General features: G+C 49.5%; 1 protein-coding gene across 9 annotated transcripts in view; it reads right to left on the minus strand.

The window, feature by feature from the left end:
* Positions 1 to 632: 632 nt before the first annotated feature.
* Positions 633 to 26,818, minus strand: part of SLC35F5 (solute carrier family 35 member F5) — a 172,731-nt gene continuing 146,545 nt past the window's right edge. For all 9 annotated transcript variants that reach the window (XM_073563838.1, XM_073563840.1, XM_073563833.1 and 6 more), the window contains 3 exons: positions 19,888 to 20,042; positions 19,679 to 19,769; positions 633 to 1,250 (listed from right to left, as the gene is read on the minus strand). In XM_073563838.1, coding sequence (XP_073419939.1) covers positions 1,239 to 1,250; positions 19,679 to 19,769; positions 19,888 to 20,042 — 258 coding nt within the window. In that variant the 3' untranslated portion in view covers positions 633 to 1,238. The remainder of the gene's footprint in view (positions 1,251 to 19,678; positions 19,770 to 19,887; positions 20,043 to 26,818) is intronic.

Below are 26,818 nucleotides of genomic sequence, written 5' to 3' on the forward strand. Positions count from 1 at the left end.
CACCCATACACATCAGTCAGCTGGCCCACACCCACCCATACACATCAGTCAGCTGGCCCACACCCACCCATACACATCAGTCAGCTGGCCCACACCCACCCATACACATCAGTCAGCTGGCCCACACCCACACACATCAGTCAGCCGTCTCACACACCCCCATACACATCAGTCAGCCGTCTCACACCCACCCATACACGTCAGTCAGCTGGCCCACACCCGCCCATACACATCAATCACCCAGCCCACACCCATCAGTCAGCCGGCCCACACTCCCCTATAAACGTTCGTCAGCCGGCACACAGCCACTCCTACATGTCCATTGGCTGCTCCTAAATCAATCATGCCCCCTCACATTCAGGACCCTTGGACTGAAGTCACTGCTGCGGAGGTCGGTGTAGAACTGCGGATCCGGAACATGAAGCAATTTTACATGACTTTGGGAAGATGGAAGTATCACTCATGCGCTGCTGATATCCAAATATCAGTGAAATTAAACATTTATTGAGACAGGTTTAAAAGTCAACGCGTTTCGAGGTCATGCAGGACCTCGTCATCAGGATAAAATCTCCCAGGATTTGACCTGATGAAGAGGTCCTGCATGACCTCGAAACGCGTTGACTTTTAATCCTGTCTAAATATATGTTTTAATTTCACGGATATTTGGATATCAGCAGCGCATGAGTAATAACGCCGTCTTCCTCTCTGTACCTATGGTCGTCCTCTTGACCGGGATCTGTGCAGCAGCTGTTTTATGTGCCCGTGATGTGCTGGCATTCAGCACCCTAGCAAGGTGAGTATCTCCCCTTTTCCTGACACCCCATTGTCATCGAATGAGACCCTATTGAGCTTTATTTTACCCAGTCTCTTCCTTCCTTAATTAACATGACTTTACCCTTTTGTTCCTATTTGAGGCCGAAACAAATATTTGCAGCCACTAGAAACCCCTCAAGGGCTCAGCAGGACCTATCCAAAGAGGGTCGACCACATGTACCCGTCCCAGTAATAACCACTAGCATTCTCTTGCCCACATTTATGTCCCTACTAGTAGATTTACACTTTGACTTAATCTCAAAAGGCAGAAAGAAGACCAAATCCAATACTCTTCACAAGATGATACACAAGCCACTGACAGATTATCCAGGCGGGTCCACACACCACATGTTAAGGATACCCACAGCTGCAAGGGCAGGAGACACAGGAGGAGGAAGTCCCATGTAAGCGGCACCAACGGTAACTCACATGGAAACCTAAACGAGAGAAAAGAATAAGCAGACTATGTCATCATCAAGAACGTCACAATCTCCCCGAGACATGGAAACAAACAGAAGGGTAAGGAAATATACTACAGATTATGTGAAAGACACCAGTGGATTAGGGCAGAGATGTAGGGAGAGGACAGGTTATACACTGGAGATTATGTGTGGGGAGGTATCAGGAGATTAGGCCAGAGAAGTATGGAGAGGACAGGTTATATACTGGAGATTATGTGTGGGGAGGTATCAGGAGATTAGGCCAGAGATATATGGAGAGGACAGGTTATATACTGGAGATTATGTGTGGGGAGGTATCAGGAGATTAGGGCAGAGAAGTATGGAGAGGACAGGTTATATACTGGAGATTGTGTGGTGGTATCAGGAGATTAGGGTAGAGATGTATGGAGGGGACATGTTATAAACTGGGGATTATGTGTGGAGATTTCAGGAGATTAGGGCAGAGATGTATGTAGAGGACAGGTTATATACTGGGGATGTTGTGAGTTCATTTTCCCCTTCAATACTGAGGCCCGAGGAACTCCCTCTTCTGGTAAAGAAAGGTAGTGAGCCTGATTATCAAACACCTGAGGCTGATGATGATGACTGGCTGAGTGGAGTTACTGACTGGATATAAGGCTGCCGACGCCCTTCTGCCCTGCGGGTGATTTCTCTGTGGGATCCTTGGAGACCAGTCTGAATTCCTGCTCCTCTAAAGCTAAGTTTGCTGCTCGGCTTTTTGCATTTGCGCTTTGACTTTGTTTGCTTTGTTTTTCTGGATTTCTGCCATTCCCTGCTGGGGTGTGCTGAATTCCTTTAGCTCGGTCTTCTGAAAATACCTGAGTGCTGATTTAGTTTTTGAAGCCTAGCTGCTTCAGGGTCTTTTTCATATCAGCTTGTTGGCTTATGTCTTTGATAGGGTTTTGGCAGATTGCAGACAGCAGCCTTCCTGTCCTTTCCTATCTAGGTAGTTTTTGGGCCCCGGCTTTGCTCAGTCTATCTTTCTGTCTGTGTTAGTGTTTTCATCTTGCTTCACCGTCATTATTTGTTGGGGGCTGCCTATTGCTTTGGGGTCTGCTCTGGGGCAGTTTAGATTTCTCCTTTCTTTCTTTAGGCCTATTTAATTCTCCGGCTGTGTTCGAGAGGTCTAGGGCATCGTAGGAACCCCCCACGGCTACTGCTAGTTGTGTTGATAGGTTCAGGGGTCTGCAATCTGATAGTTGCCAACTTCTCTGGTTTTCTGGACTTAGCTTGTATTTCTGTTTTTGCCTCCTGCGGTGACTCATTCATAACAGGGGATTATGTGAGGAGGTATCAGGAGATAAGGGCAGAGATGAATGGAGAGGACAGATTATATACTGGGGATTATGTGAGGAGGTATCAGGAGATTAGGGCAGAGATGTATGGAGAGGACAGGCTATATACTGGGGATTATGTGTGGAGGTTTCAGGAGATTAGGGCAGAGATGTATGGAAAAGACAGGCTATATACTGGGGATTATGTGTGGTGGTATCAGGAGATTAGGGCAGAGATGTATGGAGAGGACAGGTTATATACTGGAGATTATGTGTGAGGAGGTATCAGGAGATTAGGGCAGAGATGTATGGAGAGGACAGGTTACTGTATATACTGGGGATTATGTGGAGGTATCAGGAGATTAGGGCAGAGATGTATGGAGAGGGCAGGTTATATACTGGGGATTATGTGTGGTGGTATCAGGAGATTAGGGCAGAGATGTATGGAGAGGACAGGTTATATACTGGAGATTATGTGTGGGGGTATCAGGAGGTTAGGGCAGAGATGTATGGAGAGGACAGGTTATATACTGGAGATTATGTGTGGCGAGGTATCAGGAGATTAGGACAGAGATGTATGGAGAGGACGGGTTATATACTGGAGATTATATGTGGTATCAGGAGATTAGGGCAGAGAAGTATGGAGAGGACAGGTTATATACTGGAGATTGTGTGGTGGTATCAGGAGATTAGGGCAGAGAAGTATGGAGAGGAAGGGTTATATACTGGAGATTGTGTGTGAGAGGTATCAGGAGATTAGGGTAGAGATGTATGGAGAGGACAGGTTATATACTGGAGATTATGTGTGGAGGGGTATCAGGAGATTAGGGTAGAGATGTATGGAGAGGACAGGTTATATACTGGAGATTGTGTGTGAGAGGTATCAGGAGATTAGGGTAGAGATGTATGGAGAGGACAGGTTATATACTGGAGATTATGTGTGGGGGGTATCAGGAGATTAGGGTAGAGATGTATGGAGAGGATGGGTTATATACTGGAGATTGTGTGTGAGAGGTATCAGGAGATTAGGGTAGAGATGTATGGAGAGGACAGGTTATATACTGGAGATTATGAGTGTGTATATCAGGAGATTAGGGCAGAGATGTATGGAGAGGACAGGTTATATACTGGAGATTATGTGAGGAGGTATCAGGAGATAAGGGCAGAGATGAATGCAGAGGACAGATTATATACTGGAGATTATGTGTGAGAGGTATCAGAAGATTAGGGTAGAGATGTATGGAGAGGACGGGTTATATACTGGAGATTGTGTGTGAGAGGTATCAGGAGATTAGGGTAGAGATGTATGGAGAGGACATGTTATATACTGGAGATTATGTGTGGGGGGTATCAGGAGATTAGGGTAGAGATGTATGGAGAGGACGGGTTATATACTGGAGATTATGAGTGTGTATATCAGGAGATAAGGGCAGAGATGTATGGAGAGGACAGGTTATATACTGGAGATTATGAGTGTGTATATCAGGAGATAAGGGCAGAGATGTATGGAGAGGACAGGTTATATACTGGAGATTATGTGTGGGGAGGTATCAGGAGATTAGGGCAGAGATGTATGGAGAGGACAGGTTATATACTGGAGATTATGTGAGGAGGTATCAGGAGATAAGGGCAGAGATGTATGGAGGGGACAGGTTATATACTGGAGATTATGTGTGGTGATATCAGGAGATTAGGGCAGAGATGTATGGAGAGGACAGGTTATATACTGGGGATTATGTGGGGGGGGGGTATCAGGAGAATAGGACAGAGATGTATGGAGAGGACAGGTTATATACTGGAGATTATGTGTGGGGGGTATCAGGAGATTAGGACAGAGATGTATGGAGAGGACAGGCTATATACTGGGGATTATGTGTGGTGGTATCAGGAGATTAGAGCAGAGATGTATGGAGAGGACAGGTTATATACTGGAGATTGTGTGTGAGAGGTATCAGGAGATTAGGGCAGAGATGTATGGAGAGGACAGGTTATATACTGGAGATTATGTGTGAGGGGGTATCAGGAGATTAGGACAGAGATGTATGGAGGGGACAGGTTATATACTGGAGATTATGTGTGGTGGTATCAGGAGATTAGGGCAGAGATGTATGGAGAGGACAGGTTATATACTGGGGATTATGTGGGGGGGTATCAGGAGAATAGGACAGAGATGTATGGAGAGGACAGGTTATATACTGGAGATTATGTGTGGGGGGTATCAGGAGATTAGGACAGAGATGTATGGAGAGGACAGGCTATATACTGGGGATTATGTGTGGTGGTATCAGGAGATTAGAGCAGAGATGTATGGAGAGGACAGGTTATATACTGGAGATTGTGTGTGAGAGGTATCAGGAGATTAGGGCAGAGATGTATGGAGAGAACAGGTTATATACTGGGGATTATGTGTGGGGGGTATCAGGAGATTAGGACAGATGTATGGAGGGGACAGGTTATATACTGGAGATTATGTGTGGTGGTATCAGGAGATTAGGGCAGAGATGTATGGAGAGGACAGGTTATATACTGGGGATTATGTGAGGAGGTATCAGGAGATTAGGGCAGAGATGTATGGAGAGGACAGGTTATATACTGGGGATTATGTGTGGGGAGGTATCAGGAGATTAGGACAGAGATGTACAGAGATGTATGGAGGGGACAGGTTATATACTGGAGATTATGTGTGGTGGTATCAGGAGATTAGGGCAGAGATGAATGGAGAGGACAGGTTATATACTGGAGATTATGTGAGGAGGTATCAGGAGATAAGGGCAGAGATGAATGGAGAGGACAGGTTATATACTGGAGATTATGTGTGGGGGGGTATCAGGAGATTAGGGCAGAGATGTATGGAGAGGACAGGTTATATACTGGGGATTATGTGTGGGGGGTATCAGGAGTTTAGGGCAGAGATGAATGGAAGGGACAGGTTATATACTGGAGATTATGTGTGGTGGTATCAGGAGATAAGGGCAGGGATGTATGGAGAGGACAGGTTATATACTGGAGATTATGTGTGGTGGTATCAGGAGATTAGGGCAGAGATGTATGGAGAGGACAGGTTATATACTGGGGATTATGTGAGGAGGTATCAGGAGATTAGGGCAGAGATGTATGGAGAGGACAGGTTATATACTTGGGATTATGTGTGGGGCGTATCAGGAGATTAGGGCAGAGATGAATGGAGGGGACAGGTTATATACTGGGGATTATGTGAGGAGGTATCAGGAGATTAGGGCAGAGATGTATGGAGAGGACAGGTTATATACTTGGGATTATGTGTGGGGCGTATCAGGAGATTAGGGCAGAGATGTATGGAGAGGACAGGTTATATACTGGGGATTATGTGAGGAGGTATCAGGAGATTAGGGCAGAGATGTATGGAGAGGACAGGTTATATACTGGGGATTATGTGTGGGGGGTATCAGGAGTTTAGGGCAGAGATGAATGGAGGGGACAGGTTATATACTGGAGATTATGTGTGGTGGTATCAGGAGATAAGGGCAGGGATGTATGGAGAGGACAGGTTATATATTGGAGATTATGTGTGGTGGTATCAGGAGATTAGGGCAGAGATGTATGGAGAGGACAGGTTATATACTTGGGATTATGTGTGGGGCGTATCAGGAGATTAGGGCAGAGATGTATGGAGAGGACAGGTTAAGGGGGTTTTACACATAGCGATATCGCTAACAATATCGCTAAAACGTCACTGGTTTTGTGACGTTATAGCGATATTGCTAGCGATATCGCTATGTGTGATACTTACCTCCGACCGGCTCCATCGCTGATCGCGCGAGATTGGGCGGCTCCATTTCTCGTCGTCTGCTTCCTGCTGGGCTTCCTGCTGTGACGACGAGTGACGCGTGGAGGCGGGCAGGAGGACGCCAGGATCGCTGTGTGTGAAACATGGATTTTTGTGAGTACTCACCGTAAAATCCTTTTCTCCGAGACGCTCATTGGGGGACACAGAGACTGTGGGTGTGTGCTTCTGCCGTCTGGAGGCTGACACTAAGTATACAAAAAAAGAGTTAGCTCCTCCTCCGCCGCATACACCCTCGCCCCCAGACCGGGCGTAACTCAGTTTAGTGCATAAGCAGTAGGAGAACGCGCCTTAAACTCAGGCAAGAAATTATACGTCTGGAAAAGGGACCACCCTGATCCTTACATAAGGATTTGTATAACTTAAAATAAGCAAAAGCCAACTGGCTAGTAGGGTGGGTGCTGTGTCCCCCAATGAGCGTCTCGGAGAAAAGGATTTTACGGTGAGTACTCACAAAAATCCATGTTTCTCCTTCGTCTCATTGGGGGACACAGAGACTGTGGGACGTTCTAAAGCAGTCCCTGGGCGGGATCTTAGCTCACCCAATCCATGCTATTTTGCGCCCCTGATTAGAGGTGCGCAACTGCTGCCTGGAGAATCTTTCTTCCCAGGCTTGCATCCGAGGATGCCTGGGTATGTACGTTATAATGTTTGACAAACGTATGCAAACTGGACCAGGTAGCTGCTTTGCACACCTGTTCCGCTGAAGCTTGGTGTCGCAGTGCCCATGAGGCACCCACTGCTCGAGCCGAGTGTGCCTTGATCCCTGCCGGAACCGGCGTGCCACTGATTTCATAAGATTCTTGAATCGTCAGGCGAACCCATCTGGCCAAAGTCGCTTTGGACGCAGCAAGCCCCTTCCGCCGCCCTTCTGGGATCACGAATAGAGAGTCTGTCTGGCGGAAAGATGCTGTCCTTGTCACATACCTCCTAAGAGCTCTTACCAGATCCAGTGTGTGCAAAGCCTTTTCTACCCTGTGCACCGGTGCCGGGCAAAACGAGGGTAAGACAATGTCTTCGTTGATATGGAATGCAGAGACAACCTTCGGCAAGAAGGGAGGAGCTGGCCTTAAAACTACCTTATCCTTATAAAAAGTCAAGAACGGCGGTTTACAAGATAAAGCCGCCAATTCCGAAACCCGCCTAATAGACGTAATCGCTACCAGAAAAACGACCTTCCTGGACAGGTAAGGTAAGGAGACTTCTTGTAAGGGTTCGAAGGGGGGCTCCTGAAGGGCCCTGAGCACCAAGTTCAGGTCCCATGATTCCGTCGGCGCCTTATAGGGGGGTACTAAATGTGCGACCCCCTGCATAAACGTTTTAACCTGCCAGACCGAAGCGACCTTTCGTTGAAAAAGGGCCGACAGGGCCGAGATTTGCGTCCTGAGCGAACTCGGAGCCAATCCTGCGTCCAGCCCTGCCTGCAGAAAAGCCAGTACGTTGGGGATCGAAAAAACCAGAGGAGCCACTCCGCGATCCCTACACCAACGGAAAAAAACTTCCCAAGTCCGATGATATACCTTCGCCGAGGAAGGCTTTCGGGCACTCACCATCGTGGCCACCACATCGCGCCTGAATCCTGCCTGTGTTAACAGCCAAGATTCAATGGCCACGCCGTCAAACACAGGGCCCCTAAGTTCGGATGGTAGATCGGCCCCTGGGACAGCAAGTCCGGCCGATCTGGTAGACGCCAGGGTACGTCCACCACTAGCTGAACCAGATCTGCATACCAGGCCCTCCGAGGCCAGTCTGGAGCTAGCAGAATTGCTGGAACCTTCTCTCTCCTTAACTTTCTGATGACCCTTGGAAGCAGAGGTAGCGGGGGGAACAAGTACGGGAGACGAAACTGGCTCCATGGAAGCACCAGAGCGTCTGCTGCGATCGCCTGCGGGTCGAGGGATCGAGCGACGAACCTTTGCACTTTGGCGTTCTCTCTGGATGCCATAAGGTCCACGTCTGGTGTCCCCCACCGTTGGCAGATCTGTTGAAAAACCTCGGGGTGCAGGGACCATTCCCCTGCCGCGACCCCCTGTCGGCTGAGAAAATCTGCCGCCCAGTTTTCGACTCCCGGAATGTGCACCGCTGAAATTACCACGTGGTTCTTTTCGGCCCAACGCAGTACCAGTCCAACCTCGCGCATGGCTGTTTGGCTGCGCGTGCCCCCCTGATGGTTGACATATGCTACTGCTGTAGCATTGTCCGACTGAATGCGCACCGGCCGGTGTCTCAGGAAACACTGAAAATGTTGCAGGGCCAATCGTATTGCCCGTATCTCCAGAATGTTGATCGGGAGAATTATCTCCTGAATGGACCACCGCCCCTGGGCTGTGTGACTCTGGAAAACTGCTCCCCAACCTTGCAGGCTTGCATCGGTCGTCACCACCAACCACTGTTCCGGGGGAAAGGGTTTCCCCTGGACCAGAGACGAGTCGCGAGTCCACCATCGGAGTGATCGTCGGACCAGCGGAGACAAATTGCACCGATGACTGAGGGATAGCAGCCTTCTGTCCCATGCTGACAAGAGCGCATGCTGAAGCGGACGGAGATGGAACTGGGCAAACGGGATTGCCTCCATCGCCGCCACCATTCTGCCCAACATACTCATGCCGTACCGGATGGATCTGGAGCCTGGCTGTAGAAGGTTCCGTACCCCCTGTTTGATCTTCCGCGCCTTGTCCTGAGGGAGGATCACCAGCCCCCGGGAGGTGTTGAAAACCATGCCTAGGAATACGATTCTCTGGGCTGGAACCAAGGACGACTTGTTCCGATTGATCAACCAGCCTAGACGCGCCAGGGTATCCAGCGTAATACTGACATTCTCCTGGCACGCCTGAAACGACGGCCCCTTTACCAAAAGGTCGTCCAGGTAAGGTAGTACCGTTATGCCCCGAGCATGCAGGATGGCCATAACCACCGCCATTATCTTCGTAAAGACTCTGGGAGCAGTGGCCAGACCGAAGGGCAGAGCAACAAATTGAAAATGTCGCCCTCCGATCGCAAAACGCAGGAACCTCTGGTGTGGAGGAAAAATCGGAATGTGCAGATATGCATCCTGCACGTCGATCGAGGCCAGGAACTCCCCTGGATCCATGGCTGCAATGACCGAACGGAGGGATTCCATCCGGAACCGCCTGACTCTGATGAATTTGTTCAGGATTTTTAGATCTAATACTGGCCTTACTGTCCCGTCCTTTTTGGGGACCGAAAACAGGTTGGAGTAAAAACCTTGTGTCTCTTCGCTTTTCGGTACTGGGACAATGACCCCGTTGCGCTGTAGCGTCATTATGGCCTGTAACAAACTCTCCGCCTGCGATTCTGTTCCGGAAAGCCGGGAACGGAAGAATCGCCGTGGCGGGAGTCCGAGAAACTCTATCTTGTACCCGGACGATATCAATTCTGCCACCCAAGCGTCGCGTGCCACTGCGACCCAAACGTGGCTGAACCTTAGTAGGCGTCCGCCCACTCTGTCGTCCGTAGGTACGAAGCGCCTCGAGTCATTTTGCTGGAGGATTTTGGGATCTGGCCCCCCTTGTTCTGGGCAAACGGCCTCGGCCTCTACCCAGCGGATTGGCTCTGTAAGAGATTTGCCTTTCCCTAATCTGACCATCATTTGCGGAGGTGGATGCTCTGGCCGAAGTCCCCCTCCAGGGGTTACGAAAGGGCCGAAAACGCCTCTGTGTCTGCCTGAATGCTGGCCAAGTCCTCTGCTGCGGGAGGAAACTACTCCTCCCCCCTGTGGCTTCTGAGATAAGCTTATCAAGCTTCTCACCGAACAACCGATTGCCCTGAAAAGGCAATGAGGTCAAGGACTTTTTGGAGATAGAATCCGCTTTCCACAATCTCAGCCATAATGCTCGCCTAATGGCGATCGCATTTGCTGCTGCCACCGCAGAACACTCGGCCGCGTCCAGAGAGGCGCTGACGAGAAAATCACTTGCCCCTAAGATCTGATTTGTCACCTCCAAGACCTCCGCAGGCAGGTCTCTGTTTTGGAGAGCATTCTGCAGAGCGTCCGCCCATGAAACCATGGCCTTAGCCACCCAAGTAGCCGCAAAGGAGGGGGCTAGGGCCGACCCCGCTGCCTCATACACCGAGCGGGCAAGCCCCTCTATAAGGCGATCAGTTGGGTCCTTGATAGAAGAACCGCTGGGTATCGACAATAGCGATCTTGACGCTAAACGTGATACCGGTGGGTCCACTACTGGCGACTCCACCCATCCCTTATGGAGTTCAGGAGGAAACGGATACTTAGCTTGCAGCGCTTTTTGCATTGCAAAACGCTTATCCGGGTGTTCCCTATGTTTCTGAACTAGCTCCTCGAACTCCGGATGCGTGGCAAACCTTCTATGCGGTCGCCTGGTCTTTTTGAAGGAGACCTTGTGACCTGAGGCCGTGGACACATCGTCCTCGATCTCTAATGTCTGGTTGACTGCCTCAATGAGGCTGTCCACCGAGTCTTGGTATCCCAGGCTTTCTGGATTCCAGGCCTCCTCCTCCTCCTCCTCGCCCTCATCCTGCTCGCTTCCTGAGCTCGGCGACGGGGAACGAGATACCCTAATACCCGCCACCGAAGCCCCAGAGGGTCCGGCCGACGGGGAACGAGCTCTCTTGCTATGAGCTTGTCTGGTGCTGGAGCGGCCTCTAACGGTCGGAGGGTCCTGAGACGTGGACGAGCTGTCTTCCGCTGGCAGACCACCATCCTTGTCCCTGCCTGGGCCTTGGAGAGACTCAATTGCCCTTGTAAGGGACATCATAGAGTGTGATAAAGACACCGCCCATTCTGGAGGGTCCTGACCTCTGGGCTCTGCAATAATGGGGGGCTCCTGGGCTCGCTCCGACTCGCAGGCTTCACAAAATTTACCCGGCTGTGCTTTAGGCAGCCTGACCCCACAGGAAACGCAAACAGCGTATAGGAAAGAGTGAGCTTTCCCTTTGCCAGACATATTGCAAGGTAGGGTAGGAGGAGGAGGATAACCCCTTCCTTGACTACTAGTGCGGCACTCGCAACGGGGTTGCACTTACCCACCGGTAATGTCCCACCTTGCGTCTCTTCCACGGGGCGTGCGGCGTTAGTCGCCGGGGCACTCGCACTCCGGGAGATAGGGGGCGGCTTCCGGCCCCACTTCGGCGAGGAAATGCAAGGAGGGGGGCGGGAGGTCCCCGGTAACTGTGCGCGCCCGCCGCTCTCCGCCCCCGGAAGTTAGTGGGCGGGGCTTCCGCTACTCCCGGAAGTCGGCGGGCGGGCGCGCGGACTCCGGACCTCCCCATACAGCGGGGACCGTGGCCGCCCGCGGGGCTCTGGCCGCACTCCACGTGCGGCGTTCGAGGGAGGGGGGCGGGAGCTCCCCGATCACTGTGCGCGCCCGCCGCTCTCCGCCCCCGGAAGTTAGTGGGCGGGGCTTCCGGCTATCCCCGGAAGTCGGCGGGCGCGCGCTCACGGATCTCCCCATACAGCGGGAGCCGCGGCCGCCCGCACTTACCCACCGGTAATCGGCGTTACCCGCCGGGGGCAGCGCCGGGTGAGAGGCGGACTACCTGGTCCCGGCCTATTAACAAAAGGTGAGCCGGGCCGCCGAGGGGGCTCTCTAGAGGTGCTTCTCAACCCCATCCCTGGGCAGGGAGGGGGAGGCTACTGTACCGCTCTCCGCTCCCCTGGGCAGGGAGGACTCCGGACCTCTCCGCTTCAATCCCTGGCTTACCTGCGCCTCCAACTCCACCCCTGGACTCACTACCTAGGGGTGGTAGGGGCATTTCCACGTTGCAGGAGAGAACAACGTGGAGGATCACTCACACGTGCTCGCCCGTTGGGGACGATGGGGAAACCGCAATCCTCTTATCAGGATGCGTTGCCGCCTCTTTACAAAATAAAGAAGAAAAATGGTTGTCTGGGGAAAAGTCCCAGATGTGTCCCTCGGTGCGGGAGAGAAACACGTGGAGGGTTACTCACACGTGGTCGCCCGTTGATGATTTGGGGAGATCGGACCCTCTCTATAGGATCCGTCGCCCCTGTCTTATCTTCATAGAAAAAAAAAAAAAAAAAAAAAAAAATCTAGTCTGGAGCTCCAGACTGCGTGTGCCTCCATCAGACACTAAGCAAAAAACTGAGTTACGCCCGGTCTGGGGGCGAGGGTGTATGCGGCGGAGGAGGAGCTAACTCTTTTTTTGTATACTTAGTGTCAGCCTCCAGACGGCAGAAGCACACACCCACAGTCTCTGTGTCCCCCAATGAGACGAAGGAGAAAGGTGAGTATCGTCCGCTGCGTCGCTGCTGCATCGCTGTGAGATCTTTCTGTATGAAAGCTCACTAGCGATCATTTAGCGATGCACCAGCGATCCTGACCAGGTCGGATCGCTGGTCGGATCGCTAAATGTAAAAGGGCCTTTATATAGTGGAGATTTAGTTGTGAGGGGTATCAGGAGATTAGGGCAGAGATGTATGGAGAGGACAGGTTATATACTGGAGATTATGTGTGGTGATATCAGGAGATTAGGGCAGAGATGTATGGAGAGGACAGGTTATATACCGGAGATTATGTGTGGGGGGTATCAGGAGATTAGGGCAGAGATGTATGGAGAGGACAGGTTATATACTGGAGATTATGTGTGGGGGGGTATAAGGAGATTAGGGGAGAGCTGTATGGAGAGGACAGGTTACATACTGGAGATTATGTGTGGGGGGGTATCAGGAGATTAGGACAGAGATGTATGGAGAGGACAGGTTATATACTGGAGATTATGTGTGAGGAGGTATCAGGAGATTAGGGCAGAGATGTATGGAGAGGACAGGTTATATACTAGAGATTATGTGTGGAGGGGTATCAGGAGATTAGGACAGAGATGTATGGAGAGGACAGGTTATATACTGGAGATTGTGTGTGAGGAGGTATCAGGAGATTAGGGCAGAGATGTATGGAGAGGACAGGTTATATACTGGAGATTATGTGTGAGGAGGTATCAGGAGATTAGGACAGAGATGTATGGAGAGGACAGGTTATATACTGGAGATTATGTGTGGAGGGGTATCAGGAGATTAGGACAGAGATGTATGGAGAGGACAGGTTATATACTAGAGATTATGTGTGGAGGGGTATCAGGAGATTAGGGCAGAGATGTATGGAGAGGACAGGTTATATACTGGGGATTATGTGTGAAGGGTATCAGGAGATTAGGGCAGAGATGTATGGAGAGGACAGGTTATATACTGGAGATTATGTGTGGAGGGGTATCAGATTAGGGCAGAGATGTATGGAGAGGACAGGTTATGTACTGGAGATTATGTGAGGAGGTATCAGGAGATAAGGGCAGAGATGTATGGAGAGGACAGGTTATATACTGGAGATTATGTGAGGAGGTATCAGGAGATTAGGACAGAGATGTATGGAGGGGACAGGTTATATACTGGAGATTATGTGTGGTGGTATCAGGAGATTAGGGCAGAGATGTATGGAGAGGACAGGTTATATACTGGAGATTGTGTGAGAGGTATCAGGAGATTAGGGCAGGGATGTATGGAGAGGACAGGTTATATACTGGAGATTATGTGTGGAGGGGTATCAGGAGATTAGGGCAGAGATGTATGGAGAGGACAGGTTATATACTGGAGATTATGTGAGGAGGTATCAGGAGATAAGGGCAGAGATGTATGGAGGGGACAGGTTATGTACTGGAGATTATGTGTGGAGGGGTATCAGGAGATTAGGGCAGAGATGTATGGAGAGGACAGGTTATATACTGGAGATTGTGTGTGAGGAGGTATCAGGAGATTAGGGCAGAGATGTATGGAGAGGACAGGTTATATACTGGAGATTATGTGTGAAGGGTATCAGGAGATTAGGGCAGAGATGTATGGAGAGGACAGGTTATATACTGGGGATTATGTGTGAAGGGTATCAGGAGATTACGGCAGAGATGTATGGAGAGGACAGGTTATATACTGGAGATTATGTGTGGAGGGGTATCAGGAGATTAGGACAGAGATGTATGGAGAGGACAGGTTATATACTGGAGATTATGTGTGGAGGGGTATCAGGAGATTAGGGCAGAGATGTATGGAGAGGACAGGTTATATACTGGAGATTATGTGAGGAGGTATCAGGAGATAAGGGCAGAGATGTATGGAGGGGACAGGTTATGTACTGGAGATTGTGTGTGAGGAGGTATCAGGAGATTAGGGCAGAGATGTATGGAGAGGACAGGTTATATACTGGAGATTATGTGTGGAGGGGTATCAGGAGATTAGGGCAGAGATGTATGGAGAGGACAGGTTATATACTGGAGATTGTGTGTGAGGAGGTATCAGGAGATTAGGGCAGAGATGTATGGAGAGGACAGGTTATATACTGGAGATTATGTGTGAAGGGTATCAGGAGATTAGGGCAGAGATGTATGGAGAGGACAGGTTATATACTGGGGATTATGTGTGAAGGGTATCAGGAGATTACGGCAGAGATGTATGGAGAGGACAGGTTATATACTGGAGATTATGTGTGGAGGGGTATCAGGAGATTAGGACAGAGATGTATGGAGAGGACAGGTTATATACTGGAGATTATGTGTGGGAGGTATCAGGAGATTAGGGCAGAGATGTATGGAGAGGACAGGTTATATACTAGAGATTATGTGTGGAGGGGTATCAGGAGATTAGGACAGAGATGTATGGAGCGGACAGGTTATATACTGGAGATTGTGTGTGAGGAGGTATCAGGAGATTAGGACAGATGTATGGAGAGGACAGGTTATGTACTGGAGATTGTGTGTGAGGAGGTATCAGAAGATTAGGACAGAGATGTATGGAGAGGACAGGTTATATACTGGAGATTATGTGTGGAGGGGTATCAGGAGATTAGGGCAGAGATGTATGGAGAGGACAGGTTATATACTAGAGATTATGTGTGGAGGGGTATCAGGAGATTAGGACAGAGATGTATGGAGCGGACAGGTTATATACTGGAGATTGTGTGTGAGGAGGTATCAGGAGATTAGGGCAGAGATGTATGGAGAGGACAGGTTATATACTGGGGATTATGTGTGAAGGGTATCAGGAGATTACGGCAGAGATGTATGGAGAGGACAGGTTATATACTGGAGATTATGTGTGGAGGGGTATCAGGAGATTAGGACAGAGATGTATGGAGAGGACAGGTTATATACTGGAGATTATGTGTGGAGGGGTATCAGGAGATTAGGGCAGAGATGTATGGAGAGGACAGGTTATATACTGGAGATTATGTGAGGAGGTATCAGGAGATAAGGGCAGAGATGTATGGAGGGGACAGGTTATGTACTGGAGATTGTGTGTGAGGAGGTATCAGGAGATTAGGGCAGAGATGTATGGAGAGGACAGGTTATATACTGGAGATTATGTGTGGAGGGGTATCAGGAGATTAGGGCAGAGATGTATGGAGAGGACAGGTTATATACTGGAGATTGTGTGTGAGGAGGTATCAGGAGATTAGGGCAGAGATGTATGGAGAGGACAGGTTATATACTGGAGATTATGTGTGAAGGGTATCAGGAGATTAGGGCAGAGATGTATGGAGAGGACAGGTTATATACTGGGGATTATGTGTGAAGGGTATCAGGAGATTACGGCAGAGATGTATGGAGAGGACAGGTTATATACTGGAGATTATGTGTGGAGGGGTATCAGGAGATTAGGACAGAGATGTATGGAGAGGACAGGTTATATACTGGAGATTATGTGTGGGAGGTATCAGGAGATTAGGGCAGAGATGTATGGAGAGGACAGGTTATATACTAGAGATTATGTGTGGAGGGGTATCAGGAGATTAGGACAGAGATGTATGGAGCGGACAGGTTATATACTGGAGATTGTGTGTGAGGAGGTATCAGGAGATTAGGACAGATGTATGGAGAGGACAGGTTATGTACTGGAGATTGTGTGTGAGGAGGTATCAGAAGATTAGGACAGAGATGTATGGAGAGGACAGGTTATATACTGGAGATTATGTGTGGAGGGGTATCAGGAGATTAGGGCAGAGATGTATGGAGAGGACAGGTTATATACTAGAGATTATGTGTGGAGGGGTATCAGGAGATTAGGACAGAGATGTATGGAGCGGACAGGTTATATACTGGAGATTGTGTGTGAGGAGGTATCAGGAGATTAGGGCAGAGATGTATGGAGAGGACAGGTTATATACTGGAGATTATGTGTGAGGAGGTATCAGGAGATTAGGGCAGAGATGTATGGAGAGGACAGGTTATATACTGGAGATTGTGTGTGAGGAGGTATCAGGAGATTAGGGCAGAGATGTATGGAGAGGACAGGTTATATACTGGAGATTGTGTGTGAGGAGGTATCAGGAGAATAGGGCAGAGATGTATGGAGAGGACAGGTTATATACTGGAGATTATGTGTGAGGAGGTATCAGGAGATTAGGACAGAGATGTATGGAGAGGACAGGTTATGTACTGGAGATTGTGTGTGGAGGGGTATCAGGAGATTAGGACAGAGATGTATGGAGAGGACAGGTTATATACTGGAGATTAAGTGTGGGGGGTATCAGGAAATTAGGACAGAGATGTATGGAGAGGACAGGTTATATACTGGAGATTGTGTGAGAGGTATCAGGAGATTAGGGCAGGGATGTATGGAGAGGACAGGTTATATACTGGAGATTATGTGTGGAGGGGTATCAGGAGATTAGGGCAGAGATGTATGGAGAGGACAGGTTATATACTGGAGATTATGTGTGAGGGGGTACCAGGAGATTAGGGCAGAGATGTATGTAGAGGACGGGTTATATACTGGAGATTATGTGTGGGGGGTATCAGGAAATTAGGGGAGAGCTGTATGGAGAGGACAGGTTATATACTGGAGATTATGTGGGGGGTATCAGGAGATTAGGACAGAGATGTATGGAGAGGACAGGTTATATACTGGAGATTATGTGTGGAGCGGTATCAGATTAGAACAGAGATGTATGGAGAGGACAGGTTATATACTGGAGATTATGTGTGGGGGGTATCAGGAGATTAGAGCAAAGATGTATGGAGAGGACAGGTTATATACTGGGGTTTATGTGTGGGGGGTATCAGGAGATTAGGACAGCGATGTATGGAGAGGACAAGTTATATACTGGAGATTATGTGTGGGGGTATCAAGAGATTAGGGCAGAGATGTATGGAGAGGACAGGTTATATACTGGGGATTATGTGTGGGGGTATCAAGAGATTAGGGCAGAGATGTATGGAGAGGACAGGTTATATACTGGGGATTATGTGTGGTGGTATCAGGAGATTAGGGCAGAGATGTATGGAGAGGACAGGTTATATACTGGGGATTATGTGTGGAGGGGTATCAGGAGATTAGGGCAGAGATGTATGGAGAGGACAGGTTATATACTGGGGATTATGTGTGGTGGTATCAGGAGATTAGGGCAGAGATGTATGGAGAGGACAGGTTATATACTGGGGATTATGTGTGAGGAGGTATCAGGAGATTAGGGCAGAGATGTATGGAGAGGACAGGTTATATACTGGGATTATGTGTGGAGGGGTATCAGGAGATTAGGGCAGAGATGTATGGAGAGGGCAGGTTATATACTGGGGATTATGTGTGGTGGTATCAGGAGATTAGGGCAGAGATGTATGGAGAGGACAGGTTATATACTGGAGATTGTGTGTGAGGAGGTATCAGGAGATTAGGGCAGAGATGTATGGAGAGGACAGGTTATATAGTGGAGATTGTGTGTGGGGGGTATCAGGAGATTAGGGTAGAGAGGTATGGAGGGGACAGGTTAAATACTGGAGATTATGTGTTGCGGTATCAGGAGATTAGGGCAGAGATGTATGGAGAGGACAGGTTATATACTGGAGATTATGTGTGGGGGGGTATCAGGAGATTAGGGGAGAGCTGTATGGAGGGGACAGGTTATATACTGGAGATTATGGGTGGGGAGGTATCAGGAGATTAGAACAGAGATGTATGGAGAGGACAGGTTATATACTGGAGATTATGTGTGAGGAGGTATCAGGGCAGAGATGTATGGAGAGGACAGGTTATATACTGGAGATTATGTGTGGGGGGGTATCAGGAGATTAGAGCAAAGATGTATGGAGAGGACAGGTTATATACTGGGGTTTATGTGTGGGGGGTATCAGGAGATTAGGACAGCGATGTATGGAGAGGACAGGTTATATACTGGAGATTATGTGTGGGGAGGTATCAAGAGATTAGGGCAGAGATGTATGGAGAGGACAGGTAATATACTGGGGATTATGTGTGGGGGTATCAAGAGATTAGGGCAGAGATGTATGGAGAGGACAGGTAATATACTGGGGATTATGTGTGGGGGTATCAAGAGATTAGGGCAGAGATGTATGGAGAGGACAGGTAATATACTGGGGATTATGTGTGGGGGTATCAAGAGATTAGGGCAGAGATGTATGGAGAGGACAAGTTATATACTGGAGATTATGTGTGGGGGTATCAAGAGATTAGGGCAGAGATGTATGGAGAGGACAGGTAATATACTGGGGATTATGTGTGGGGGTATCAAGAGATTAGGGCAGAGATGTATGGAGAGGACAAGTTATATACTGGGGATTATGTGTGGGGGTATCAAGAGATTAGGGCAGAGATGTATGGAGAGGACAGGTTATATACTGGAGATTATGTGTGGGAGGTATCAAGAGATTAGGACAGCGATGTATGGAGAGGACAAGTTATATACTGGAGATTATGTGTGGGGGTATCAGGAGATTAGGGCAGAGATGTATGGAGAGGACAGGTTATATTCTGGAGATTATGTGTGGGGGGTATCAGGAGATTAGGGCAGAGATGTATGGAGAGGACAGGTTATATACCGGAGATTATGTGTGGGGGGTATCAGGAGATTAGGGCAGAGATGTATGGAGAGGACAGGTTATATTCTGGAGATTATGTGTGGGGGGTATCAGGAGATTAGGGCAGAGATGTATGGAGAGGACAGGTTATATACTGGAGATTATGTGTGGGGGTATCAGGAGATTAGGGCAGAGATGTATGGAGAGGACAGGTTATATACTGGAGATTATGTGTGGGGGGTATCAGGAGATTAGGGCAGAGATGTATGGAGAGGACAGGTTATATACTGGAGATTATGTGTGGGGGTATCAGGAGATTAGGGCAGAGATGTATGGAGAGGACAGGTTATATTCTGGAGATTATGTGTGGGGGGTATCAGGAGATTAGGACAGAGATGTATGGAGAGGAGAGATTATGTGTGTGAGGTAGGTTATGGTCAGAGGACTACATATGATCACTGTAGGGTGACTGTACAGTAGATTCCCTATGTATATACCCCAGGTGAGGAGCAGCTAGTGGATCCCTCGTCCGGGCAGAGGTTGTGCAGAGAGATCAGACTTTCACTCTGCTCCTCGTCCTCTGAAGTCCTGGAATAGAGGAAGGTGATTACTTTGTGATTAGCCAACAGCTTCACGGCTAATTTCTCCTGCAATGGCATAAATTCATCCACTACCATGATACAATGGCGCTGTGTTCGGAACGTACCTCAGCGTCCGATGCTTCCTGCATAGAATGGCAAAGATCCTGCGTACGGCCACCATGACGGGATCCCAGTTATTATAATGACACAGGAGAGTCACAATGAAAAAAGAGATGAAAACCGGAAGAGCACCAGCGAAGAAAACCCAGGAGAAGCTCACCTGCAACAAGGCAAAGGCAGCCCAGTTATCCCATGGTGTAAAATCATGCCTGGTAGAAGTAGTCATAATACTGTTATATCTACTGTAGAGCGCCAACATATTCCGTCTCGCTGTACAATAAACGCGGACAGGTACAAACGATGGAGACATCATAGAGTAACATATCGTTCAGCAGTTACAAAAGGAGCGCATCCGTATGTGCTTGGCCAGTCAACGGCCGGGACCCGTATATGTGCGGCCCCGTCACTGGCCACGATCCATATATGCGCAACCCATCACCGGCCGGGATCTGTATTATTATACCACCATTTATTCCATGGCGCTTTACATGTGAGGAGGGGTATACATAATATAAAAGTACAATAATCTTAAACAATACAATTCACAACTGGTACAAGAGGAGAGAGGACCCTGCCCGCAAGGGCTCCCAGTCTACAGGGGATGGGATACAGTAGGTGAGGGGAGAGTTGGTACAGTGGAACGATGGATACTCTAGCTTGAAGGCTTGCCAGAAGAGGTCAGTCTTCAGGTTCCTTCTGAAGGTTTCCAGGGTCGATGAGAGTCTGACATGTTGGAGTACAGCGTTCCAGAGTATGGGTGATGCACAGGAGAAATCTTGTATGTGATTGTGAGGAGATAAAAGGGAGTAGAGAAGATGATCTTATGAGGATTAGAGGCTGCGTGCAGGTAAGTACTAGAAGACTAAAGGCCCCGTCACACTAAGCGACTTACCAGCGATCCCGACACCGATATCAAGGTGTCAGGATCGCTAGTAAGTCGCTATGTGATCGCTGGTGAGCTGTCACACAGACAGCTTCACCAGCGATCAGCACAGCGATGCCGAGCGTGCGGCATCGCTGGCCATCGCTGTAAAAAATAATAAAAAAAATAAAAAATATAGTTATTCTCACCTTCCGACGTCCGTTCAGCCATCCGGCCTCTCTCCACGCTCCGGTCCCAGTGATCCTTTGCATGAATGACCGCGAGACTTTGTTATCCCTCGAGACCGTGACATCTCGCGGTCATTCATGCAAAGGATCACTGGGACCGGAGCGTGGAGAGAGGCCGGATGGCTGAACAGGACGTCGGAAGGTGAGAATAACTATATTTTTTTTTATTATTTTTTACACCTGATCGCTGGTCTCCCGCCTGTCACACACAGCGATGCGTGCTGGCCAGCGGGAGACCAGCGACCAAAGAAATGTCCAGAGGTTTCTTCCAGCGATCAGTGATACCGGCAGCGGGGCCGCTCGCGGATCACTGTCACACATAGCGATCTCGCTGGTGAGATCGCTGTTACGTCACAAAAGTTGTGACTCAGCAGCGATCTCTCTACCGAGATCGCTTAGTGAGACGGGGCCTTATGTCACAGATGTGTTGAGGAGACAGGTTATGAATGGCTTTGTATGCCATGGTTAGGGTTTTGAACTGGAGTCTCTGTGTAATGCGCAGCCAGTGCAGGGATTGACAGAGATGTGAGGCCGGGGAATAGCGGAGGTATAAATGGATTAGTCAGGCAGCAGAGTTAAAATAGACTGAAGAGGTGCGAGAGTGTTAGGGTACCGTTACACCTAGCGACTCACCAGCGATCCCGACCAGTGATATGACGCGGTCAGGATCGCTGGTGAATCGCTAGGTGGTCGCTAGTGGGCTGCCACACAGGCAGATCTCACCAGCGACATCGCTGTGGACGGGGGTCGTTACTTACCTGTCACACTAGGCGATCCTGCTTCCTCCCGCCCGGCTCCACGCGTCGCTCGTCGGCGCCACAGGAAGCGCCGCAGGAAGTGGCCGACGAGGAATGGTCCAGCAGCTTCTCGCGTGATCAGCGATAACCAGCGGGGGAGCCGGTCGGAGGTAAGTATCACATGCAGCAATATCGCTATAACGTCACAAAATCGGTGACTTTACAGCGATATTGCTAGCGATATCGCAGTGTGTAACGGGGGCTTAAGAGGGGTATCCACAAAACAGGATGCTGCAGTAGTCATTGCGGGAGATGATGAGGGCACACACTAGGGTTTTTGCAGATTCTTGATTAAGGAATGTGCAGATTCAGTAAATATTTTTGAGTTGAAGTCTGCAGGAAGTGGAAATGGCTTAGAAACCTTGAATGTTAGAGTAGGAAGGGACCTCCAGGGCCATCTGGTCCAACCCCCTGCTCAAAGCAGAATTCACTAAATCATCCCAGACAGATGTCTGTCCAGCCTTTGTTTGAAGACTTCCATTGAAGGAGAACTCCCAACCTCTCGTGGCAGCCTGTTCCACTCATTGATCACCCTCACTATCCGGGTTCTAAAAATGTAAAGGCGGATGCCTTATCCCGAAGCTTTGATTCTGTGTCGCCTCCAGAACCTCCTTCCTCTATTCTTCAAACGGGAGTGGTGGTTGCAGAAGTCTCATCTGAGTTACAGAGAGGGATTCTGGAAGCACAAGTACAGGCTCCCAGGAGTAAACCCCCAGATAAATTGTTTGTACCCAAACATTTCCGTCTCACACTCCTGCAGGAATTTCATGATTCTGTGTTAAGTGCTCACCCTGGGATGGCAGCTACCTGGGAGGCAGTGGCTAGGGGATTTTGGTGGCCGTCTGTGGTTACTGATATTAAAAGGTTTGTGAATACATGTGGGGTGTGCGCCCACTCTAACTACTCTCAGGCCCGGCCGGGGAATTGGTGCCTTTGCCAATTCCGGATAGACCAAGGACACATCTGTCCATGGATTTTATCTCTAATCTTCCCCCTTTCAGGGGCAACTCTGTAGTATGGGTGTTGTTGGATAGGTTCTCCAAACAAGCCCACTTTGTACCATTGCCCGCATTACCGTGTGCTTAAACCCTGCCCCACTTATTTATACAGCACATAGTTTGGTTGCATGGAGTGCCTGTGAATGTGCTGTCGGACAGGGGTGTGCAATTTGTGGCCAGGTTTTGGAGAGCGATTTGTAAGAAGTTGGGGATCACGTTATCATTTTCCTCTGCTTATCACCCGGAGTCTGAACGCACGAACCAGTCAATGAAGCAAATTCTGAGATGCCTGGCCTCTTCCAGACAGGAGGACTGGTGTGAGGTATTGCCCATGGCAGAATTTGCGTTCAACTGTCGTATGAAAACAGTCTACTGGAAAGTCACCCTTCAGGTCAACTATGGATTTAACTCACAGTTTGGGGAGTTTTCCCGTATGGATTCAGGTTGTCCTGGTGCCAAGGGCATGATACAACATTTGAGAACTCTTTGGAGGGAGGTTCAGGGGAACATATCTAAAGCCCAGATAAGGTACAAACAATTTGGGAACAGGAGGAGGGGGCCAGCTCCGATGTTGGCAGTAGGGGAGAAGGTGTGGTTGTCCACCCGTAATATCAAGCTTAAGATACCCTCTATGAAGCTGGGCCAGAGGTTTATTGGTCCGTACAAAATTGTGAAGGTGATCAACCCAGTGGCCTACAGATTACAGTTGCTCACCTCCTTCAAAATATCTAATGTCTTCCACAGGTCTCTATTAAAGTCTGTGGGGATGGTTAGGGAAGATTCCTCATCCGATGTTCTGCCAGTGTTGGTAGATGGTCAGCTGGAGTACGAGGTAGGGAGCATTATTGACTCCCGGTGGGTGCGCCGGAGGCTTCAGTACCTAATACATTGGAGGAAGGGATATTCCCTTGAGGATCGGTCATGGGTTCTGGCCAGTTCTGTGCATGCTAAACAACTGGTCCCGGCCTTTCATGCCAGATACCCTGAGAAGCCTGGGGGTTCAGTGGCCCCTCTTTAAGAGGGGGGTACTCCCCGCAGCAGTTACACCTGGGAGCCGTGACATGTACCTTGTAATTTCCATCCTCAAGTTTTTCCACGATCTCATACGGGCCTTGTCACTTTGCCAAGAATTTTCTCTCCACTTTAGAGATAAGTACTAGCACGCAGTCGCCGTGCTGGAATTGCCTTAGCCTCACTGATCGTTTGTATACCCTCCCTTGGGCCTTCTGTGCCTGGAAAAGATGTTCCCTTACAATAAGCAATACGTGTGCCATCCTTTCTTGCAGTTGGGCGACATGCTCAATGACACTCCGGTTCGACGTGACCTTAGCTTCCCAGGTTTCCTTGGCGATGTCCAGTAGCCCTCGCGGATGTCGGCCGTACAGGGACTCGAACAGCGAATAGCCAGTGGAGGTCTGTGGGACTTCTCTGATAGAAAAGAGCAAGAATGGGAGCAGATAGTCCCAGTTCCAACCATCCTTCTCCTCAACCCTCTTGAGCATGGCCTTCAAGGTCTTGTTGAACCGCTCCTCCAGCCCATCGATCTGCGGATGGTAAACGGAGGTTCGTAGCTGTGCGATCTGGTGGACTCTACACAGCTCTCGCATCACTTTGCTCATGAACGGGGTCCCCTGGTCTGTCAAAATCTCCTTGGGCAAACAGGTCCTCGGAAAATATATGGACAAGCTCTTGGGCGATACTCTAAAGGTACTGTAACACTAAGCGATATCGCTAGCAATATCGCTATAACTTGTGACGTTATAGCGATATTGCTAGCAATATCGCTGTGTCTGATACTTACCTACGACCCGCTCCCCCGCTGGTTATCGCTGATCGCGCGAGAACGTCCAGGACTGTTTCTCGTCGTCAGCTTCCTGCGGCGCTTCCTGTGGAGAGACGAGCGTGGAGCCGGGCGGGAGGACGCAGGATCGCCTAGTGTGACAGGTAAGTAGCAACCCCCGTCCCCAGCGATGACACTGGTGAGATCTGCCTGTGTGGCAGCTCACTAGCGACCACTTAGCGATGTACCAGCGATCCTGACCGCGTCATATCGTTGGTCGGGATCGCTGGTACATCGCCAAGTGTGACAGTACCTTTAGCTGAAGTGTTACTCAGTGGCATTGCTTCTGGGTACAGGGTCACGTAGTCCATGACCACTAAGATATACTGATAGCTGCGTGCTGATTTAACGAGGGGACCCACCAGGTCCATAGCAATCCTATCAAAGGGGATCTCTATCACAGGTAAGGGAACTAAGGGGCTTCGGAAGTGAGAAGTAGGAGCAGTTATTTTACAGATGGGGCAGGACCTACAATAAATCAGGATCTCTTGGTAACACCCTGGCCAACAGAACCTCTGTAACACTCTTTCCTGAGTTTTCTCCACTCCCATATGTCCACCCAAAACATGCAAATGGGCCATGTCTAAAACCCTCCGTCGGTAGGGTGCTGGAACTAACAACTGCTCCACTATCACTCCTCCCCTCAGTTTGGTCACCCGATGCAATAACTCGTCATGTACTGCAAAATGAGGGAACCTGGTGTCAGCCCCCGGCTCTTGAGCAACTCCGTTACATACAGACACATTCTCAAATGCCCCCTTCAATGTAAGATCCCGAAGTTGTGCAGTCCCAAAGATCTCTTTGGGCACCTATGTTACAGTCTTGTCCTCCTTTCCAGCGAGGACGCATATGGGAAACTTTCACCCTGATTTTGAAGGAGTCGGCTTCAGAGAGGCCTGTCTTTTGACCCGGACATTCTGTACAGCCCTTTTTTTCCCCACAAGTTCCAAAGCAGAGCAAAATCCCAGCCTCAGGATGACAGGATGGATTAAGTCTTTTACTATCCCAACCTCATGGGACTTATCGTCACAGTCTGTTCACATGGTTACGTGGGCTACAGGGCAGTCCTTGGCATCTCCGTGTGTGCAGCGGACACCCACAAACTTGTTAATGATTAAATAGTGGGAGAGTGTAGCGCTGATTAGGGTCACCAGACTTCCAGAGTGCAATAGTTCCAGAACCATTACTCCATTACGGGTAATGTGGACTGTCAACCTCGCTGGGTTGGCTGTTCACACTGCAGGCCAGATAGGCATAATAGGAACAGCGCCTGCCTAGGCTGCAGTCCATAGGTTCAGGGGACATATGACACCGGGCGACTATGTGTCCAGGATTGTGACACTGCCAACAGACCACATCCTTCACAACAGCCTTAGGGGACCACTCAGCAGAATTGGGACGCCCCCCAGTTGTGGGTCCAGCCACCCTCCATGGTGAGCCCGCCCACTTTTGGGTGTCCCAGTACGGGGAAGTAGCGATGTCTTGTCTCCCCAGGGATTTCTCCACAACCTGGTATCTCTCAACCAGGCCGACCAAGTCATCTGCATTCTAGGGGTCGCCCTGGGCAAAACAGGTCTGTATTGGCCTGGGGAGGGAGAGGCCTAATCTGTCCATCACCACACGCTCAACCATCTGGGCTGGAGTGGAAGTCTCTGGCTGCAGCCACTTTTGAACCAGGTGCAACAGATCAAACATCTGGGAGCGTGGAGGTTTGTCACCAGCATACACCCAGCGGTGGACTCGCTGAGCCCTTACAGACATTGTCATTTCCAGCAGCGTCAGAATTTCAGTTTTTAATTTGCTATACTCTTTGGCATCCTGGACGGCTAAGTCGTAATATGTCTTTTGGAGTTCACAAGTCAAATAGGGGGCTAGCACCTCTGGCCACTGCTCTGGAGGTCGCTTGTCACGCTCCACTACCCGCTCGAACACAGTCAAAGAGGCTTCGACAACATCCCCAGGATCATTTTTTGTATGGCTCGTCTTACAGTTTTCCAGACGTGTGCATCATCACCTGAAGACGGAGAGGAGACCGCCGGCCTTACACGAACCGCCTCTGCGAGGAGCTCCATTTGCCGCATTAGCGCCTCCTGCTGCTGTCGCTGCTGCTGTTGAAGCTGCTGTGCTAACAGCTTATTCGTCTCCTGCTGCGCCGCATGCTGCTGTTGACTGGTGAGCTGATGTTGCTGCT

This window comes from Dendrobates tinctorius, unplaced genomic scaffold (genome assembly GCF_039654945.1).
Source record: "Dendrobates tinctorius isolate UK_male_01 unplaced genomic scaffold, ASM3965494v1 ptg000403l, whole genome shotgun sequence".
Lineage (NCBI taxonomy): Eukaryota > Metazoa > Chordata > Amphibia > Anura > Dendrobatidae > Dendrobates > Dendrobates tinctorius.